The sequence below is a fragment of the Callospermophilus lateralis genome, chromosome X (assembly GCF_048772815.1).
Source record: "Callospermophilus lateralis isolate mCalLat2 chromosome X, mCalLat2.hap1, whole genome shotgun sequence".
NCBI lineage: Eukaryota > Metazoa > Chordata > Mammalia > Rodentia > Sciuridae > Callospermophilus > Callospermophilus lateralis.
Genome location: NC_135325.1, coordinates 121,399,466 through 121,417,620, shown reverse-complemented (window position 1 = coordinate 121,417,620; position 18,155 = coordinate 121,399,466). Strand labels below are relative to the sequence as shown.

At 37.0% G+C, this 18,155-nt stretch overlaps 1 protein-coding gene across 1 annotated transcript in view; it reads right to left on the bottom strand.

Annotated features, from left to right (window-relative positions):
• The window catches only part of Aff2 (ALF transcription elongation factor 2), a 347,505-nt gene that overhangs the window by 142,235 nt on the left and 187,115 nt on the right, over positions 1 to 18,155 (bottom strand). Inside the window, exons 6-8 of the mRNA XM_077106520.1 lie at positions 9,938 to 10,024; positions 4,253 to 4,289; positions 3,975 to 4,008 (exon numbers count right to left, since the gene is read on the bottom strand). Of these exons, the coding sequence (XP_076962635.1) occupies positions 3,975 to 4,008; positions 4,253 to 4,289; positions 9,938 to 10,024 (158 nt within the window). The remainder of the gene's footprint in view (positions 1 to 3,974; positions 4,009 to 4,252; positions 4,290 to 9,937; positions 10,025 to 18,155) is intronic.

Below are 18,155 nucleotides of genomic sequence, written 5' to 3'. Positions count from 1 at the left end.
TTTTTCCATTTAGATAGAGTCCAAATGTTAACAACCAAGTTTAACAAAAGTATCAGATATTTAAAGCTGCCATCTTCTCAACAACTCACAAAACTAACTGAAGTCAAAGGCTGTTTGGTAGACACCCACGAGTTCATGAAAGCTGAAAATTCTTCTCAGGGAAATGGAATACATTTATTTCTTCCAATTTATGATGGCTCATAAAAGAATAAAAGGTCATACCTTTTGTAAAGTATTGACAAGTAATTGACAAGGCATTACAATAAATTAGATGAAGCAATGTAACTCAGCAAAAAAAAAAAAAAAATCCAAATTCTTTTTTTTTCCCTCCTCCATTACTTCTTAATGGTCTCAGGTGGCTGAGGGCAGGAAGATCATATGTTTGAGACTAACCTCAGCAATTTAGCGAGACACTGTATTGAAATTAAAACAAAACAAAATGAAACGAAAAAAGAGACAGAATATATAAGTGAGTGACAATGCATTCTTGGGTTAAATCCCCAATACCCTCCTTCCCACAAAAAAAGGAAATAAAGTATAAATTAACACAGTGTCTAGTAAGTATTTTGAGAACCTGAATCTGGAAACTGAAAATAGCGTATCTCTTAGTCACAGAATTGACATGATACCACTATAAAAATACACCATTCTGTCATCCCAAGAAATACAATTTGACCTTCTTAAGCTCATGTCTCACCCTCCTTTTGAGGGCACAGACCATTTTTGGAGGAGGCAATAAACCTCACTGGATTCAGAAGATCTGGGAAAGGACTTTTCAAAGACTGTAAAACAGCTCAGAATAATAGAGGCTAAAGGTGGGTGGGTTGGGGGGCACCAACTGCTGGGTCTTCTCTCCTTTAGAAATTACTAAGGATTAAAGTTAAATGTACTCTTATTTTGCAAGTTTTACCTTCTAAAGAGTATGCTTACATAGAATTGGAGAAGTGTTTGTGTACATATCCATATGTGTATACACCGAGCTCATTAATTTGTACAATTTCCCTTGAGGGATTCTGTATGTATGCTTTAAAATAAAGATACATTCTGCTGATCTAAACTTGCATCCTCTGTATCCTATGTCATTAGTTTCTCCCAATACAAAAATTGCTAGGGAGCAGAGGCTCAGATGCAGGTCTCCAAACTTCCCCAGTCTAATGCTCTTGCTTCACAGGCATTCAGGGTTCCAGATGGAGCATATAGAATATCACCCCATTGACAACACTCTGTGAAAAGCACTGTATGTTAACAAAGTGCAGTGACTGGGTGGGAAAATATCCAGTCTCCAAAAGGCCAATCATGCACTGGGGTCAGGCCCAGAGAGAGCAGCAAATGTCAAGAACAAAAAGGGAGCCTGGCTAGTTGTAAACCTGCACTAAGGCACCCCAGGGTCAGTATTTTCAGACCTGGGGGCCATGCACATAGTCCTTATAAACAATCTACACTCCAATGGAATATCTGCGTTTTGTCAACCAAAGAAAACAAGCAAAAATGAAGAAAATGAATAGAGTGTCTCAGCAATTAAGGGATTGTTTTACAAGACTTTAATCTCTCTGCACTGGCACTAAGTGACGGGGAGCATGTCCAGCACATTTGCTGACCTTGGGTGGGCATCATTCCCGTGGCCCCACTGACTTGGGGACTACTTCCGTCCAAACTCCAGGCACCAGAAGTCTGTCTATACTCAGAATATTCTTAATAGCCTGGAGGATTACCCTGACAAATGGAGAATCCTAGAAGTTGGCTTAAAAGTACACTGTGGTAAGATATGGGGGAATAATAGTAGTGGTTAATAATTTGGAAATTAAAAATGAAAACAAATCTATCACAAGTCTGACTTATGCTGTATTAAAATTTTATTCTACTACAACCAGAAGGGAATTTATTCCAGGTAAAATTTGATGGGCAGTGTCTGAGCTTTAAATCAAGTAGCCAAACAAAGGAGTAGCTCATTTATAAAATAAACTTGGTGTCTTCTAATTTTACCAAAGCTTCATATAGAGAATTTTAATCTTATTGACTGCACTATATACCACCATGCTATAAGGAGGTGTTTTCTGAAATGCAGCCCTTAACTATAAACCTCCATTGAAAATTTCATTTACATTAGTTAGAAACTACTGGAATATTTCATTCTATGGTATATATAGAAAATAGCATTTCTCTAGCGGTAGACTAACACTTAAGCTCTGGGAGTAAAATAATTGTACATTGAAAAATATGCTTTTATATTTTTCATGCTTGTAAACCTGCATTGATTTCCTAAATTTGTGTGTTTTTTATTGAGTTTTTTAATGGGGGGTAAAGTGGGGTAGGAGTAGAACCAGGGAGAAAAAGATATATTGATTACTAGAATAACAAAGGGAATTCATTTAGATGATTCATGGAAAAGCTGAATTTCACAATATAAAGATGATTTTTTTTTCAGTTTTTAAACTTTTTTTTTCTTTTTTTTTTTTTTATTGTTGGTTTATAAAGATGATTTTGATTTCTGTGTTTCCATAAAGTTTGATACTTAAATTAGGATTATGGTTTTGTTATCTCTCTTGTTATATTTTCTTGTTTTGTTTTTCAATTGAGGACTCTTGGTTATTGCAGTTGAACTTTGAATTACAAGGCACAGATCAGGCTAGAAAACCAAATAAGATGATTGGTGATAGGGTCAGGACTTCCAGGCTTTGCCACTACACTGCAGCAAGAATGTGTAGTATTTTCTCAGAGCCTCAGTCTATTTGGCAATCATTCCCAGTTGTTTTATGCAGTTATTTGTGATCTTCCAAAAGGTGAGCAATTTGCTTCAAGTATGCCATTAGACCACTTGAATGTCATAAATTATTTCATTTTGAAAAATTTCAAGTATGTACTATTTCTCACACAGAAATTCTACTTCCATTTTCTATTATTAGGAATGAAAGAAGTTGTGAGAGAGCTACTCCCTTGATACATTCTTGGACAAATGGATATTAAAAAAAATACACAACAGTTAATCTGAGGAAATTGGTTTCTACAAACTCCTCCTTCAATTAACACTAATAAAAAATGAAGACTGTCCTGAGTGAATTGCAGGACCCTGGCTTCTGAACTTCAAACGAGCACCATGTAATCTCATACTCTATCCCTTCCTGGGTAGTCCTGTTTGTGTTTAATATACAGATGTTAGATGACCTGCAAATACTAGGGTCTTGGACTGACTGACCACAGTAAACCATTCAACAGTTTACATCCAATCATGGTTGCTCAGATGTGTTCCTTGCCCACCCTAGCTAGCACTAGCTGACTACTATGTATGATGATGTTTGTAATTAAAGGTGTGTAATACTTGAACAAGTAGTAAAAATGTGGGAAATAGACATCTACAGATTTTTTTCACTGAAATCAGAGTTGTTTCCATATCTCATGTATTGACCCAACATGTATCTACATAATTAGAGAGCCTGATGGTGTCCACATAGATTAGTGCTACTTGCTATAGTCCAAATGTTTGTATCCTCCTAAAATTCTCATTGGATCCTCACCCTCAGGGTGATAGGTTATGAAAATAAAGCCTTCATGAATGGGATGAGTGCCTTTATAAAGGAGTGCTCAAAAAGACATCTTGTCCCTTCTACCATGTGAGGTTACAGTGAGAAGGTGGCTGTCTATGAGGAAGTGGGTCCTTACCAGCCATCAGTTCTACTAGTGCCTTGATATCTGACTTCTCAAACTCTAGAACTGTGAGAAATACACTTCTATTACTTATAAGATACCTAGCACATGGATTTTTGTTATAGCAGCCCAAACAGGCAAAGACAATGGGAGATGTAATTATAGCCCCTGATGAAAGCACATCTTACTATGAATCAGTATTCATAGTTTGAAGGAGCAAGAAAGAACAAAAAGAATAAGCTCAGAATTGAGGTACTCTTCCTTTGACAAATACCCCCCAACCAGAAGCCTGACTTGGAAATCCAAGTACTCACGATATGAATGATACTGACTTTGTAGAAGCTCTGCTGGTTGGGTCACTCCACTCTGAAATAAAGGACACCAAAAATTACTATTCATGTTTCTACTGTCAAACAATAATTCTGAATGAAATTAGTTTTCAAACATGCAGTCCTCCAAGTTTCCTTTCATGGATAACAGATGAAAAATATTGCAACATAACTGTCATTTTTCTACCATGTTTTAATGATATTGACTAGGAAACAGTGAGAAGCAATGGAAGAGAGGACATGTATGCTTGGACTAACAAGGAATATTCAAAAACACTTACTTTGTAATGTAAATCCTGGGGTCAAATGTTGAGATTCCTATAAGGAAGAACATATAATACAAACATTAGTTAAATATTACAAGGGAACAAAAGGTATATTCTTTTATGGCTGAAGATATAAAGTTGACTAATGCTGGCAAATGGGAAACCATTAGCAATTACATTAATTAGGCTTCAGTCAGTAGCTCTATTTGAAGGACAAGCATTTTCTAGCCATACCTGCTGCCACATGATCCTAATTCCCATTTTATCAGAATTATAAGTAAGACTGGTATCTATTTGGAAATGCGTGCCACATAGGAACAAATGACCCATATGTGTGAAATTGAAGTGCATAATTTCTTACTTAACTAAGCAATCAATCATGTTTCCAAAGAAGTAAAGGGGACTTGGTTCAAACAAACAAACGATCATGGCTTTGGTAAAATTATAAATAAGACTTTAATTTATAGATATGCTAAATTTCCCCTTTTCTAGAAACCACTCCAACTTTCTACCTTCACAATGACTCATATGCAATAGCTGTACTTTATTTTGTGCCAGAGAAGGGTTCTTAAAACTCATTCACAAATCTGTTGAAGTATAGGAACCAATTTTTAATATGTTTGTAGGGTACATTATTCAAAAGGATTTAACTTTAATTTAAAAGTCACTGTTCACCCAATTAATTTACTGTTTTGAGAAATTCAGACTTGCACACATGGGGCTTGCTGGCACACCCATGTGGATCCTGACAACTGGCAGGCAGAAATACTACAGTGATGTTCACGTCACACACAGTACTATGCAGATAGAAGAGAGAATTAGAACAGACTGCAAAGCAAGCATTCTAAAACTGGAGACAATGAATTCAAGTAAATATAAGAATTAGTTATTGATCACTGCTGCAAGTAATCTATTCATTAAGCTTACTCTCACCACTCTATAGAGGAAAACAAGACCACAGCATAATTTATCTTTAAAACAAGTAAGCAAGAACTATACCACCATGCTTTAGCTGAAAGTGAACTTTCCAATCTCTTCAGCATGACTCCACTGCTTGAGAGATTTGTCTTTTGGGAGGATCCCCATTCCAGAAGACTCCAATCAACTCAAGAAGGGATGGGAAAGGCCTCTTACCTAGACAGCTATGGTGAAGCCCATGGGGTTTCTTATTCAAAGGCTTCTGAACCCTCACTGATAGAGAACTGCCTTTTGATAATAGGTTCTAAAAACTCTGATCCCTTGATTCCTACCCCTTAGCAATCACAGATGGCAAGGAAGGGGAAATACTTTTGAACAATGTCCATCCATTGAAAGAAACATTGAGATGTAAAAATTGACAGCACAGAAATCCACAGAAAATGACAGCAAAGTCAGAACTTGAAAAGCAGACACTCTGGCCTTTCTTACCTATATTAACAGCTCCAAGAGTACAAATAGAACATAGTATAATATTACTGCACAGTACACTAACTGATGCTCATGATAATATTTAAATTATCGAGAATGACTAATGCATGTTCAGTAAAATCTTTAAAAGAGGTCTGGAAAACATTACACTTCAAAACAATTTCTATTACCTAGTCACTACAGAATGATAACTTTCAGTTATTCAGGAATTTCAGTTATTCAGAACATCTAGTTTTTTTCATAGTGAAAAATAAGTTAGATTTGATCATTTGTATTTCTATCTGCTATTTTTCTGAGGGATTTCATTATAAAAGTACAGGGCAGGTTTGGACTTGTAAAACTTTAGGAAATTGAATAAGTTCCAAATCAATCAAACCAATCTGATCAGTGAGTAAAACACAGCCTTTGCCAGTGCTCTTGTAAACCTGATTTTCAAAATCACCCAAGTATTTTACATCTTAGTCCCAAACAATCAGTTGTTTCAGGGCATAAAGGGAGTGATGCATGAAGCAAACAGGAAGATTATGTTACTTACTGAATTTAACTAATTGACATTACATATTCATGATATAGTTTTATCTGTTAAGCTGAATAAGACATTTTATAAATTGGAAATCTGAACAAATGAAACACATTTGTATATCACCAAAGTCACTAAGTACATACCCAACCTTAAGTGGAAGTAGACTGCCTGGTCAGTGAAAGATGCTTCATTATTCATATAGTAATTATTAATTGATAAAGTACAAATTTTTAACAAATACTTGACTCTAGTTGGGTGTCTGTAGTCCCAGTGGCTTGAGAGGCTGAGACAGAAGGATTGCAAGTTCTAAGTCAGCCTCAGCAACTTAGTGAGGCCCTAAGCAACTTAATGTATCCTGTCTCAAAAAAGGGCAGCAGGGACCTATAGATGTGCCTCAGTTGTTAAGCTCTCCTGGGTTCAATCCCTTGTATGTATAAATAAATAAATAAATAAATAACCAGACACTTGACTTCGAGTTGTGCATTTCTTTCATACATTTGATGTATGTATAAATAAATAAATAAATAAATAACCAGACACTTGACTTCGAGTTGTGCATTTCTTTCATACATTTGATGTATGAGAGAAATATAATGATGCCAAATTGCTTTCACAAACTTAAGTGAGACACATTGAAATAATAGCCTTTATGATAGTTCTATAATTGGAGACTCCTATAGGATCTAGATTATAGAGCAGGGGTCAGCTAACTCTTCCTGCTAAGGGCCAGATAGTAAATAATTTAGGGTTTGGAAAACATATGGTCTCTTTCATAGTTATTCAACTCTGCATTATAGTGTGAATGGGTGTGGCCTGGTTCCAAGAGAGTTTGATTTATAGACTGTGAAATTTGAATATCACATTAATATTCATATTATTCACAATAACAATAATATAATTTTTATGTTGAAAAATTTAACCATTTAAAAATTTTATAAAAAGGTATAGATTATATAGTTGGTCTACCTCTGTTTTAGAGGATATTACTTACACATTTCCTGAAAATATATTGCTCCATTTAATTCTCATAAGCATATATTTACTCCCTTCTTTCTGAGGGTTTCCATTCTCTGTGAGGAAACATAGATTGCTTTTTTTGTGGGGAGGGGACACTGTAGATTGAACCCAGAAGTGCTTAACTACTGAGCAACATCCCCATCCCTTTTTATTTTTATTTATTTTTTTAATTTAAAAACAGTCTTTGGGCTGGGATTGTGGGTCAGTGGTAGAGCTCTTGCCCGGCATGTGTGATGCACTGAGTTTGATTCTCAGCACCACATATAAATAAATAAATAAAATAAAGGTCCATCAAGAACTAAAAAGAAATTTAAAAATTAAATAAATAAAAACAGAGTCTTGCATAAGTTGCTTAGTGCACCTCACTAAGTTGCTGAGGCTGGCCTCAAACTTGTGATCATCCTAGCCTTCCAAATCACTAGGATAACATGTGTGTGCCACCATGTTTGGCCCAAAACATGGCATTTAAAATTTGTGATTGGTAAGAAAAAAACTTAAATTGAGAAATTTTCAGCTGTATTTTTTTATAAGTTTACATAATCATAGACTATTTGACCTAAAAGTCTACTGGGATTTTATGGTCGCCAAACACATTCACCACCTCAAGTGCAGATGAAGAAGCTGAGGCTAAGAGGAATTTGAACAGGACCACATGGCCAGCAAATGGCAGAACCAGGATTAAAAATATCTAAGATTTCTATTCTAATGACAGCATTTTGCTAGGCAAACTCTGTCATGGATATAAGAAAAATGATGCTACCCAGGAGGGTGGTATCTCCCAGTTCTGGTCCAAGGATAGAAGAATGGGAAATCACCTATTCCACCCATTTTCTGGAGATTGTCATGTTTTGGAAGATGTAATTTGAACTGGGGCATCTTTAAATCTGTGTGAGAAAGAACACACTGAGAAATAGTATGACCCTTGGTGTCAGAACACTTTGATCTAAATACCGATGCCTTCATTTATTACCTGAGTGACATCAAGCAGAAAATTCAACTACTATATGCCTCAATTTCCTCCTCTATGAACTAGGGATGAGCAAGGTTTTAATTTCTGTGAGTTGTAGTGAGGATTTAATTATTTGCTATATAGTAAATACTTAGAATGAGGTGAGGCATATAATATTATGTTTCTGATGTTATTATGTAGGGTGTACTTTTCCTTCAAATCAACACTGTGACAGGAATCAAATGAAACAAAAGTGTGGATATGTGGCCATCCTGGTTTTACCCTTTTATCCAACTTGCTTCTATCTTTATTGTGAAGTTGATGGTAGCACAAGTAATTGGCAGAAAATGCAAGTCGTGCCTGATTCCAAATCATTCATAGGCTTCAAAAAGCCCATTTAAACAGCCAGTTCTTTTGTATATACTTGTAAATGTCAAAATTGCAGCTTGTACAAATTATCTCCAAAATTGGAAAACCCAGATGAAAACAATGCAATTGCTGTCCAAGTGGTGTATTCCATTCTGAAATGGATGGAATGTTCTCTGTGCAGAAGATGCTTAGGAGAAAGATATCAAGTCCAGGGCAGCAAAGGAGGGAGAGTAAAACTTCGGGAAGGAATGACACACACTCAGACTGGGATGGTAGGGTTGTCACTCACTTAGACCCGACTCTTTTTGAAGGAAAGAGGGGGAAATTAAACACAGTTTCGATCAGAATTATTGTCAAAATCATAGCCCAAAAAGCTAAAGGATCTGATTATTTATTTCTCCTTTTACAAGTAAAGCTCAAATTCCTAGCATGACTTCCAAGGTCTTTCACAGCAAGGCACTCACTTGCCAGGGTTCATCTCTCTCCACTAGCTAATCATAAAAACTCATACCCACATGTGTCACACCATGATTCCTCATCTCTCTATACCATTGCTAATGCTGCTGGGCCTTTTTGTACCTGCAAGAATATTCCTTGTCCTCTAAGTACTGCCACCTCCGATATGAGCACTCCCTTTAAGTCCCAGGAGGGTTGTATACTTCTTTAAGCCTCATATTCTCTATGAAAACCTCTACTATGTACATTGCTTTGCTGTTTACCTGAAAAAAAAATGTGCATGGCTTTTCTTCATTCCTAACTTTTAGAATATCATATGCCCTCGGTAATGATTTCTGAATAAATACGCAAAAGGAAGAAAGGCAACAAGGCCATTTTTTTTCTTTTAAAGTATATTATTCTTTTAAAGTATTTTGAAGTATGATAGCCACATGTATTTAGGCACTTAAAAAAACTGATGGTGATAGATTGTTATTGGAAACAGGGGGAGGAAAATATATTCAAAATTTGACAACAGAACTGTAGAAGACAAAGTTCTGTCTATGTGACAGGCTGCTTGATAAAGATCTGTCTGCTTCTGAGCAAGGACTTGAAGGTGATATATAAAAATGAAAACTGATCTATCAGAGTGGAAATAATAGGTTTTCTAAAATCTAAAATTCTTGAATTTGTTGGTTCATCATCCATTTGGTCCTCCTTGAGGGATAAGCATATCCTCCTCTGATTCATCAGTTCTGGGCACAGTCATGTGGGCAGTGGCAACGCAGAGGTAGTAGGATATGCATGCCAGAATCTGAGTGAAGCCTGTCTTCAAGATGCTCTTTCAATAAAAATTGTATTTATATTACCATCTTGAGGGGAGAGGCAAGACAGAATCTAGATTTTATGGCACTAGAAGACCAGGGTCTTTTATCCTTAAGAATCTGATCAGAAGATTTTGTCAAAATGAATATAAGGAGAATGGAGGAAGAGAACTGACCTGTCCTGGGATGGAAAATGTGTTCTGCTCAGAGTTTCCAGGAGTATGCATGGCAGTGAGAGGAGTAGGCCAGGAATGTGTCATCTCCTGATAAGGAAAAATAGAGCAACTTTATTTCTGAGTACTTAGACAATCAAACCCCTTCTTGGCACTAAATATAGTAGGCCCCTTACAACTACTATGAGGACAGACTTAATTGGCCTGTTTTTTAAGGGAGCTTAAAGTTATCCTGTTTAATTAACTGCTCCACTCCAGTTCACTAAGCCTATCTGCAATGCAAAGGACCATCCAGCATCTGCTTGTACACTGCCAATGACAGGAGACTCATTGCTGCTTGAAGCAGCCTATTCCATGCTGAGTCAGCTAGATCACACTATTCTTCCTGGCTGTAGCTAAAACCTTTTCTCTGGGAACTTCTACCTATACATTGTAATTTGGAGCCATACAGAACATATTTCCTCCTTCTTTGGTATGACAGGCCTTCAGCTTTGGAAAGCAGCAGTCCTATCCACTGGTACTATCTCTTCTCCAGGGCAAGATATCCTCAGCTTGCTCCTTCATTTATTGGGAACCTTCAATTTTTCTTCCAATGTTCCATTTATGCATTATGTCACTATTTTAGGTGCTCCCAGCGGGCCCTCCTGATTGCCTGGGGCTCTTTTAACTCAGTCTTTTGCTCTAGATGTGATCCTCCAGCTCCAGGGAGGGTGGCACTATCATTGCCTTAAATCTGGATACTCTGATATTCATCTTCTCTTGATGCAGCCTAATAGTTAGTGACAAGATTATGCACAAGCAGTTGATTTTTCCATGCAAAGATGAGATGGCTAAGCAGAATTCTTTCCCATTCACAGAGAAAGATATGATGTGATTGGTAGCTCGGTTCCACCAGGCAGTACACACAGTCTATTTGTGAGTTGAAGTCTCCAAACAGGAAAAGCCCCTCAGGCTCCCATCCTGTTATCAGCAGGGGAACCTTCTCAGTGCTTTCAAACACTTATTTTAAAAGAGGTGCTGTTCGAATCTTGCTTGAGTCTTAGGGCACATGGCCAACAATACTTTACCCTAAGAGCAAGGATAATTAAATGACATGCTCAAAACCCCAGCAACAGAGTTGATAAATTTTGTGAAGCAGGAGGGAGTCAGCATGTGTTGGATTCATCAAACATTTTCATATATAAACATTAAACATTAAAATGAATGTAATGATGGAAATAAAGAAGCGCTTTGGAGAGGGGTGGAGGGGATCAAAGTTTGTGAAAGTCTTTTTTTTTTAATGAGTAAGTTACATAATACTTTCCCCCACAATCTTTATGGGTAACATAATTAGTCATTTCAAAGGTAATATTAATAAGAACACTCAGGTAGCACTAAAACATGTTTTTTTCCTTCTATAATTACCTAGTTCAAAAAGAGTCTTTGATGTATGAAGAGCTGTAATGCAAGGAGATACTTCACAGCTTCATTCACAGTGGCACTACTGAAGCAGAATTTGTAAGTATTATTCAGACAAGCACTGACACAGATTGAATTTTACCCAGTGCTACTTTAAAAGGAGAAGGTAAGTACATTAAAAATGCACACAAGATTTAGAGGGGATGCTTAACCTACTTAAGAGATAGACTATTTCCAAGTGTTTTTGAGTTGTGCATTTGTATCCAGTTGATAACATTCATGACAAATACTACAAGTATTCATCAAAACTTGCCCCAAAGTAACAACGTGACAACTGTTTAAAGCAGAATTCTAATTACTCTGTCTTTAAAATACTCAATGAGTTCTTTTAAAATTTAGGTGATTTTTCATATGTTGGAAAAAATGACAGCCTTTTTAAACAAATGATACTTGGAAAACTGGATATCCATAGAGAATGAAACTAGATCCCTAGATCTCTCCTCTGCACAAACATCAACTCAAAGTGGATCAAATACCTAGGAATTAGACCAGAAACTACGCAACTGCTGGAAGAAAACATAACCTCAATACTCCAACATATTAGTAAGGGCACTGACTTCTTCAATAAGATTCCTAAAGCTCCAGGCATAAAACCAAGAGTTAATAAATGATATGGCATCAAATTAATAAGCTTCTTCACAACAAGCAATTAAAAGCATGAAGAAAGAGCCTACAGAATGGGAGAAAATCTTTGCCAAGTAGGCTTCTCACAGAAGATTAATATCTAGAATATATAAAGAACTCAAAATACTCAACATTAAAAATCAAATAACCCAATCAATAATGGTAAAGTGATATAAAAAGACATTTCTCAAAGGAAGAATTATAAATGGCCAACAAATATATGAAAAAAATGTTCAACATATTTAACAATTAGGAACATCCAAATTGAAACCACACTGAGACTTCATTTCACTCCAGTAAGAATGTCAGTCATCAAGAATACAAATAACAATAAATGTTAATGAGGATGTAGGAAAACAGATCACTTATACACTGTTGGTGGTGGGATTGTAAATTAGTACAATCATTATGGAAATCAGTATGGTGGTTCCTCAAAAGACAAGGAATGGAACCACCATATGATACAGCTATATCACTCCTCAGTATTTAGCCAAAAGAATTAAAGTCATCATGCTATAGTCATACAAACACACTCATGTTTACAGAAGCACAACATAACAGCTAAGTTACAGAACCAGCCTAGCTGTTTTTCAATAGATGAATGGATAAAGAAAATGTGGTATATATAATGGAGTTTTACTCAGCCATATACAAGAATAAAATTATGGCCTTTGCAGGAAAAATGGATAGAACTGGAAACCAGTTAAGCAAAATAAGTCACACTCAGAAAGATTTGTTTTCTCTCATATGTGGAAGCTGGAGAGAAAAAAGGTCAATAAAAGGGGGTTTCATGAAAATAGGAGGGTAATAAGTAGAGTAGATGAAGGGGAATGAAAGAGTGAAGGGAATGGGGAAATATTGGAGAATGAAATTGACCAAATTATATTTTGTGCATGTATGAATATATCACAATGAATCCTGTTATTAGGTGTAATTGTTATATACTGATATTTTATTTTTTAAAAATAGGTGTTTTTTCCTAATTAAGGCTCATCATTAGTCAGATCATTTAAAATATGCAACAGGAGGAAAAGGGGGATGGGGAGATGTTGTTCAAAGGACAAAAAGTTACAGTTAGTCACAATAAATTCTGGAGATCTACTATATCATATAGAGACCATAGTTAATGATAATATACTGTATACTTGCATATTGCTAAGACAATAGATTTTAAATGTTGTTAGCATAAAAAGCATAAGGACCTGAGATGATGGATATATTAATTAACTTGATCTAATCACTCCACAATGAAAACACATAGGTAAACATCACATATCACAGTACTCTATAAACATATACAGTTTGGGGACTGGGGTTGTGGCTCAGCAGTAGAGCACTTGCCTAGCACGTGCAAGGCCCTGGGTTCAATCCTCAGTGTCACATAAAAATAAATTTTAAAAAAAGGTATTGAAAACTACAACTAAAAAATAAATATTTTTAAAGAACACACACAGTTTTTCTTTGTCAGTTAAAAATAACTTAATTTAAATTTAATTTAGTAAATTAACTCAGTTAATTTGAATAAATATAAATAAATATAAATAGTTCATGTTGACCAAGCAACAGTAAGCTACAGCTTAGAAAGGAGTTCTAAGGTCTTTCCAGTAACCAGGGGTAGGCCTCAAGCAATCAGATGCCTAGTTACATTCCCTTTCACTACTGGTTTTAGGAGTGTATCTCTGGGGTCATAAAAGGTGTTTCAGGGAAAACAAAATCACTTCTCAAAGGTGAACCTCTTCCCCCAGGTCTTCTTTACTGATTCTGTGGCAAGATCTGCTTATCTTGAATTGCCAGCAAAGTGTACCACCCTGCTGGCTGATCCACATGGAACTGCATAGTTTTTGCATTTTCAATTACAATTGATTCTGTGTATTTAAAAATGTGAGATTTCATGAAACAGCTCACTGAGTTGATGTTACCACTGATGCATTTGATTATGGTAGGGATTTTGCAGTTGAAAGGGTTATAATTTCCTGAAAGTATATCTTCAGCAAGAAACTTTTGAGCAAGCTCTTTCACATCTCAAAATTAGTTAGACCTATAAAGTGTGGCAAGCTCACAGCACACCTTCCATTGTTATTATTTTCATTAACACTTGAAAGACATTAATCTATTTTTATGTTCTTGCTTTTGCCAAGATAAGGACACCTACACACCATTATACAACTGTACTAATCTTTCACCCAATCATCAGCTAGGGATGAGCACCTCCTTTAAAAGTATTACCAAGGCTTTTATGAGTGACCCCAATCCTAAGCACCTGAACTTTACACTTTCTCCTTTAACAAAAAAATTAGACACGTATACACACATTTAAGATTGGTCTGAACATCCACAAAGAAGGCCTCCTTATGTCTGGACTCCTCTGATTCCTCCCAGAGAAAGAGAGAGAGATAAAGCAGGGAATCAGATCCCTACTGGACAAATACGATGATTAAGATCATGAGAGGTGAGGTTGCTTACACACAGCCTCATATTTAGATGTAAGTGAATAGTGGCCAGTTCCAAAGTACACACTTCCCAGTAGAGCAAATGAGGCTCCCCTTTGAAAGGTTGGCTAACATGGTTAATGGAGAAAGGATTAGGTAATAACATTTTATTTTTTAATATTTGACAAAGAATGGGTTCCACATGTGATAGAGCACTCTATATACATTTCAACAATGGCCAGACACTTATCTTAATCTGATATCAAGTCTCTGAAGTGGAAACCCAGAAAAAAACCACAAAAGGCCCAATTTTCCATTGCACTATATGTACCATGGCTCACAGCTAGAACTCTGACAAATCAAACAACTTGTAAGAAGACTTGCTTTGCCCATTTGAGACATAGAAGCTGTGTACCTCAAAGACTTTGGGGAAGAAGACAATGTGGTGTTGTAAACTTTGTTAATCTCAAATATACACTGTACTCATCATACAGTGCTGTCTAAATGACTCCTGTATCAAATAACTAGTATGTTGTCACAAGCCTTGTTTTACTCAACTTTGAATCTTCAACGCCTGTTACATAGTAATTGGATGGTCTTTTTGTACCACAAACTAAAGAGGCAAGATTTAACAGCACACCTGTATGTCAAAGGAAGAATCAGAGACATGAAGAAGCAAAGTGACTTTTCCAAGGCTGCATAACAAATGTCAGGGTTTCTTTGTTCTACTAATTTTTTACTAAGTGGTTATTATGTGCCAGCAACTGGGATATAGAAATAATCAAACTCTTTACCTGGATGAGCACACTCTTCCTGACACACTAGGAGCACAGTTGCAAGAAGAAATTGTAGTATGAAGCAACTGGGAAAGGATTCAGAGCAGAGGTGACAGAGAGGGTGGGGGAGGTCCTTTCAGTAGCTCACCAAACAATATGTGTTTAGGATAAGCATAAATATTAATGTTCTTACCTTCAAAGACTTCAAACTTAGGAGGGAATTACAGCACTTTTTCAAATGTCTATGTCATGAATGGCAATGATGGGGGTAATTACTCTATTCACTATTGTTGTTGTGTGGTCAGAAAACTAAGAATAACATAGGGCAAGCTTGACTCAAGTTTGAGCTCTGTATGGAGCTACCTGAATGATCCTGGTCAAGTTGCTTGCCCACTCTGAGATCAGTTTTCCACCTGTAAGCTGCTGGCTTTGGCTTGAATGTTTTCTAGGGTTTCTCTAGCTATCAATGTGGTTAATCTGTGAGTCCACCTGCTCTGCGTATGTCAGAAGCCTGCCATAAGGGAAAGAAAGCTAATGAGTGTGTAAGGGTTTGGAATAGAGCTGTACACATTTAAGCCTCATTGTTACTAGCCCCACAACCACAACTGTAGCGTTGGCAGTATGAGGTGGCAAGCATCTGTTTAGCAATCAGGCAACTGAGGCTCTGTTCAGCACTTGAGAAGATAATGGTGGCACACACCTTCCCCCTTTCCTTCTACTGACATGCCAAGAAAGTAGTCAATGCAGTTTTAGGAGTCTTTCCAAACTTCTGTGATTATGAATAGTAAGTGTGGATAGTTAAGGGTTTTCAGGCAGAAGGAAAATAAGTCCACAAAATCAGGTTGGAGCTTATTTTCATGGGGACTTGGAATTAAATTACCCTTATATCAAGATAACTGACCTTGGTGTCTGATTTCCTTTGGGGATCTTTTCCTTGTTTCTTTTGAGGGAGCATACTCCTCAAAATGTACTGATAGCAATGCAAAAATATACACTGGACAATCTTAAAAGCCACCATACCACAGCCTCAGGATGTAGGAACATCAGCATCCTCTTCTCCAAAACTAATTAAGCCTAAAAACATTGAATCCACATGTCCCATTTATGTGAGTGAGGACTCAGCATTAGATAGTCAAATCTGATTCTTTTAGCTAAAGGAGGCCTCCTCCAGAGAAAAGCATGTGTGTGGCAGGAAAGGGTGTTAGCTTACTAGAAAACCTAATTTGTTTGAATAAATGACTTAGAACCTTTGTATTGATGGGGCCTTGATAGTTCTCTGGGGAGGCAGAAATTGGAGAGGAGGCAGTTAGGCATTAGGATTACTAGGGAATATGGGACAAGGGCCCTTGCAGTGCCCAGGAAGGACTGTTCAGGGACTCAGCCTCAGAAGGGCAGCAGCCAAATCATTGATTAGCCCTCACTCCACTATCAGTTGCTAACTGGCCTGTGGGAATCTTGGCTCCTCCCTGATAGGAGACAGAAGCAAAGCAGGAGGGTTAGCATATTATCTGTAGCCGCAGTGGGGCTGTTCCTAGGAAATGGATAAAAGGAAGCTGGAGGGAGCCAAGTTGTCATTTTGGAGAAGAACCCTGTGCTGTCTGTGATCTGTCTAGGCAACTACTCCCAGTGTGGTATCCCAGAATACAGCCACACTGCTCTGTAGCCACTGCAGAAACACTTAGGTCAATCTGCTGCTTTTCCCTCAGGAAGGCCTAGGGAGGATAGTGGACCTAAGATGGAGCCCTTTGGCCAGGGCAGGGAACTTGGCTGTTCCATATAAAATTTCTTTTGGAGGGCAGCAAGGCATGTGGGCGGGGATACTGGTATCTTTCTTCTCTGGTCCCTCTCAGGGTAGATCATGCATTTCCTAGAACAAGCTAGTTTTACCCTAATGATGCTCAAGAGACATGTGCTTTCTATGTAGGGCTCAAGTGCTTTTTAACCCTGTCTAGACCACAGTCTAGAATACTGATCCTACTCAGAAAATGGGATCTTACTTGTTAGGCTGGGAAAGTGCTGGGCACATGGTATAACTTGGCTTCAGTGAAGCATTTACCAAACCTCACCTAGAAATCTTGCAGCTCAGGATGAAGAAAGGTGCATTATTATGTACTATGGTGGAATAAGCTTATACAAATATCAGAGTAAGTACAGTCAACCAAGTAGACATGTCCCTACAGACATGCCATAGGGCTCTGTCATTAGTAGTCCTTCCCTGTTAACCCATGTAAATATAATATTATTATTATATTATACTTGAATAATAATATTATTATTAAGCCTTACTTTTTAATGCCTCACTTTTAATCAGACTCTGGTAGCAAAAATCACTCAAAATATTATCTTGTTCAATCAGTAATTTGAAAGAACATATAGAATATCTGCTAATCAGAATTACAGGTGACAATAGGCTATGAGTTATCAAAATTCAGAAACATCTTGCAACACTGGCCTAAAGCAATTATAATCTACAAACCAAGTATAAAACTGCACAATGAGAAAGACCACCTAGCTTAACTATAAGCCATGGGGTCAAAAACCAATTATTTTAGTTGACAACCCCAAATTACTGTGAGGGCTTTTGGCAGCCAAAAGAATTTTTGCCAAATCATGTGACATTAAGGTTAAGTGTGGAAGGCAATAGTTCTGCTAGAAACTGCATGGAAAAGACCTGGACACAGACAAGAGAACTCTATCCTGGAAGCCCCATCTTAGCACGGGAGTGTGGATACTGTGATCTCTACTAGATGCTGAGAGGAAGAAGAGAGAAATAAGAGAAAAAAAATTCAATCTACAAAAAAAATTAGTCCAATGGGAAGAATAATGATGTCTTCAAATAAGCAAAAGATTTGTGATGTGCTTTTGCAATGAAAGGTTTGGCCTATGGGTAAAAGCTATTAGGGGACAAATTTTAACTCCTCAACCTAAGGAATA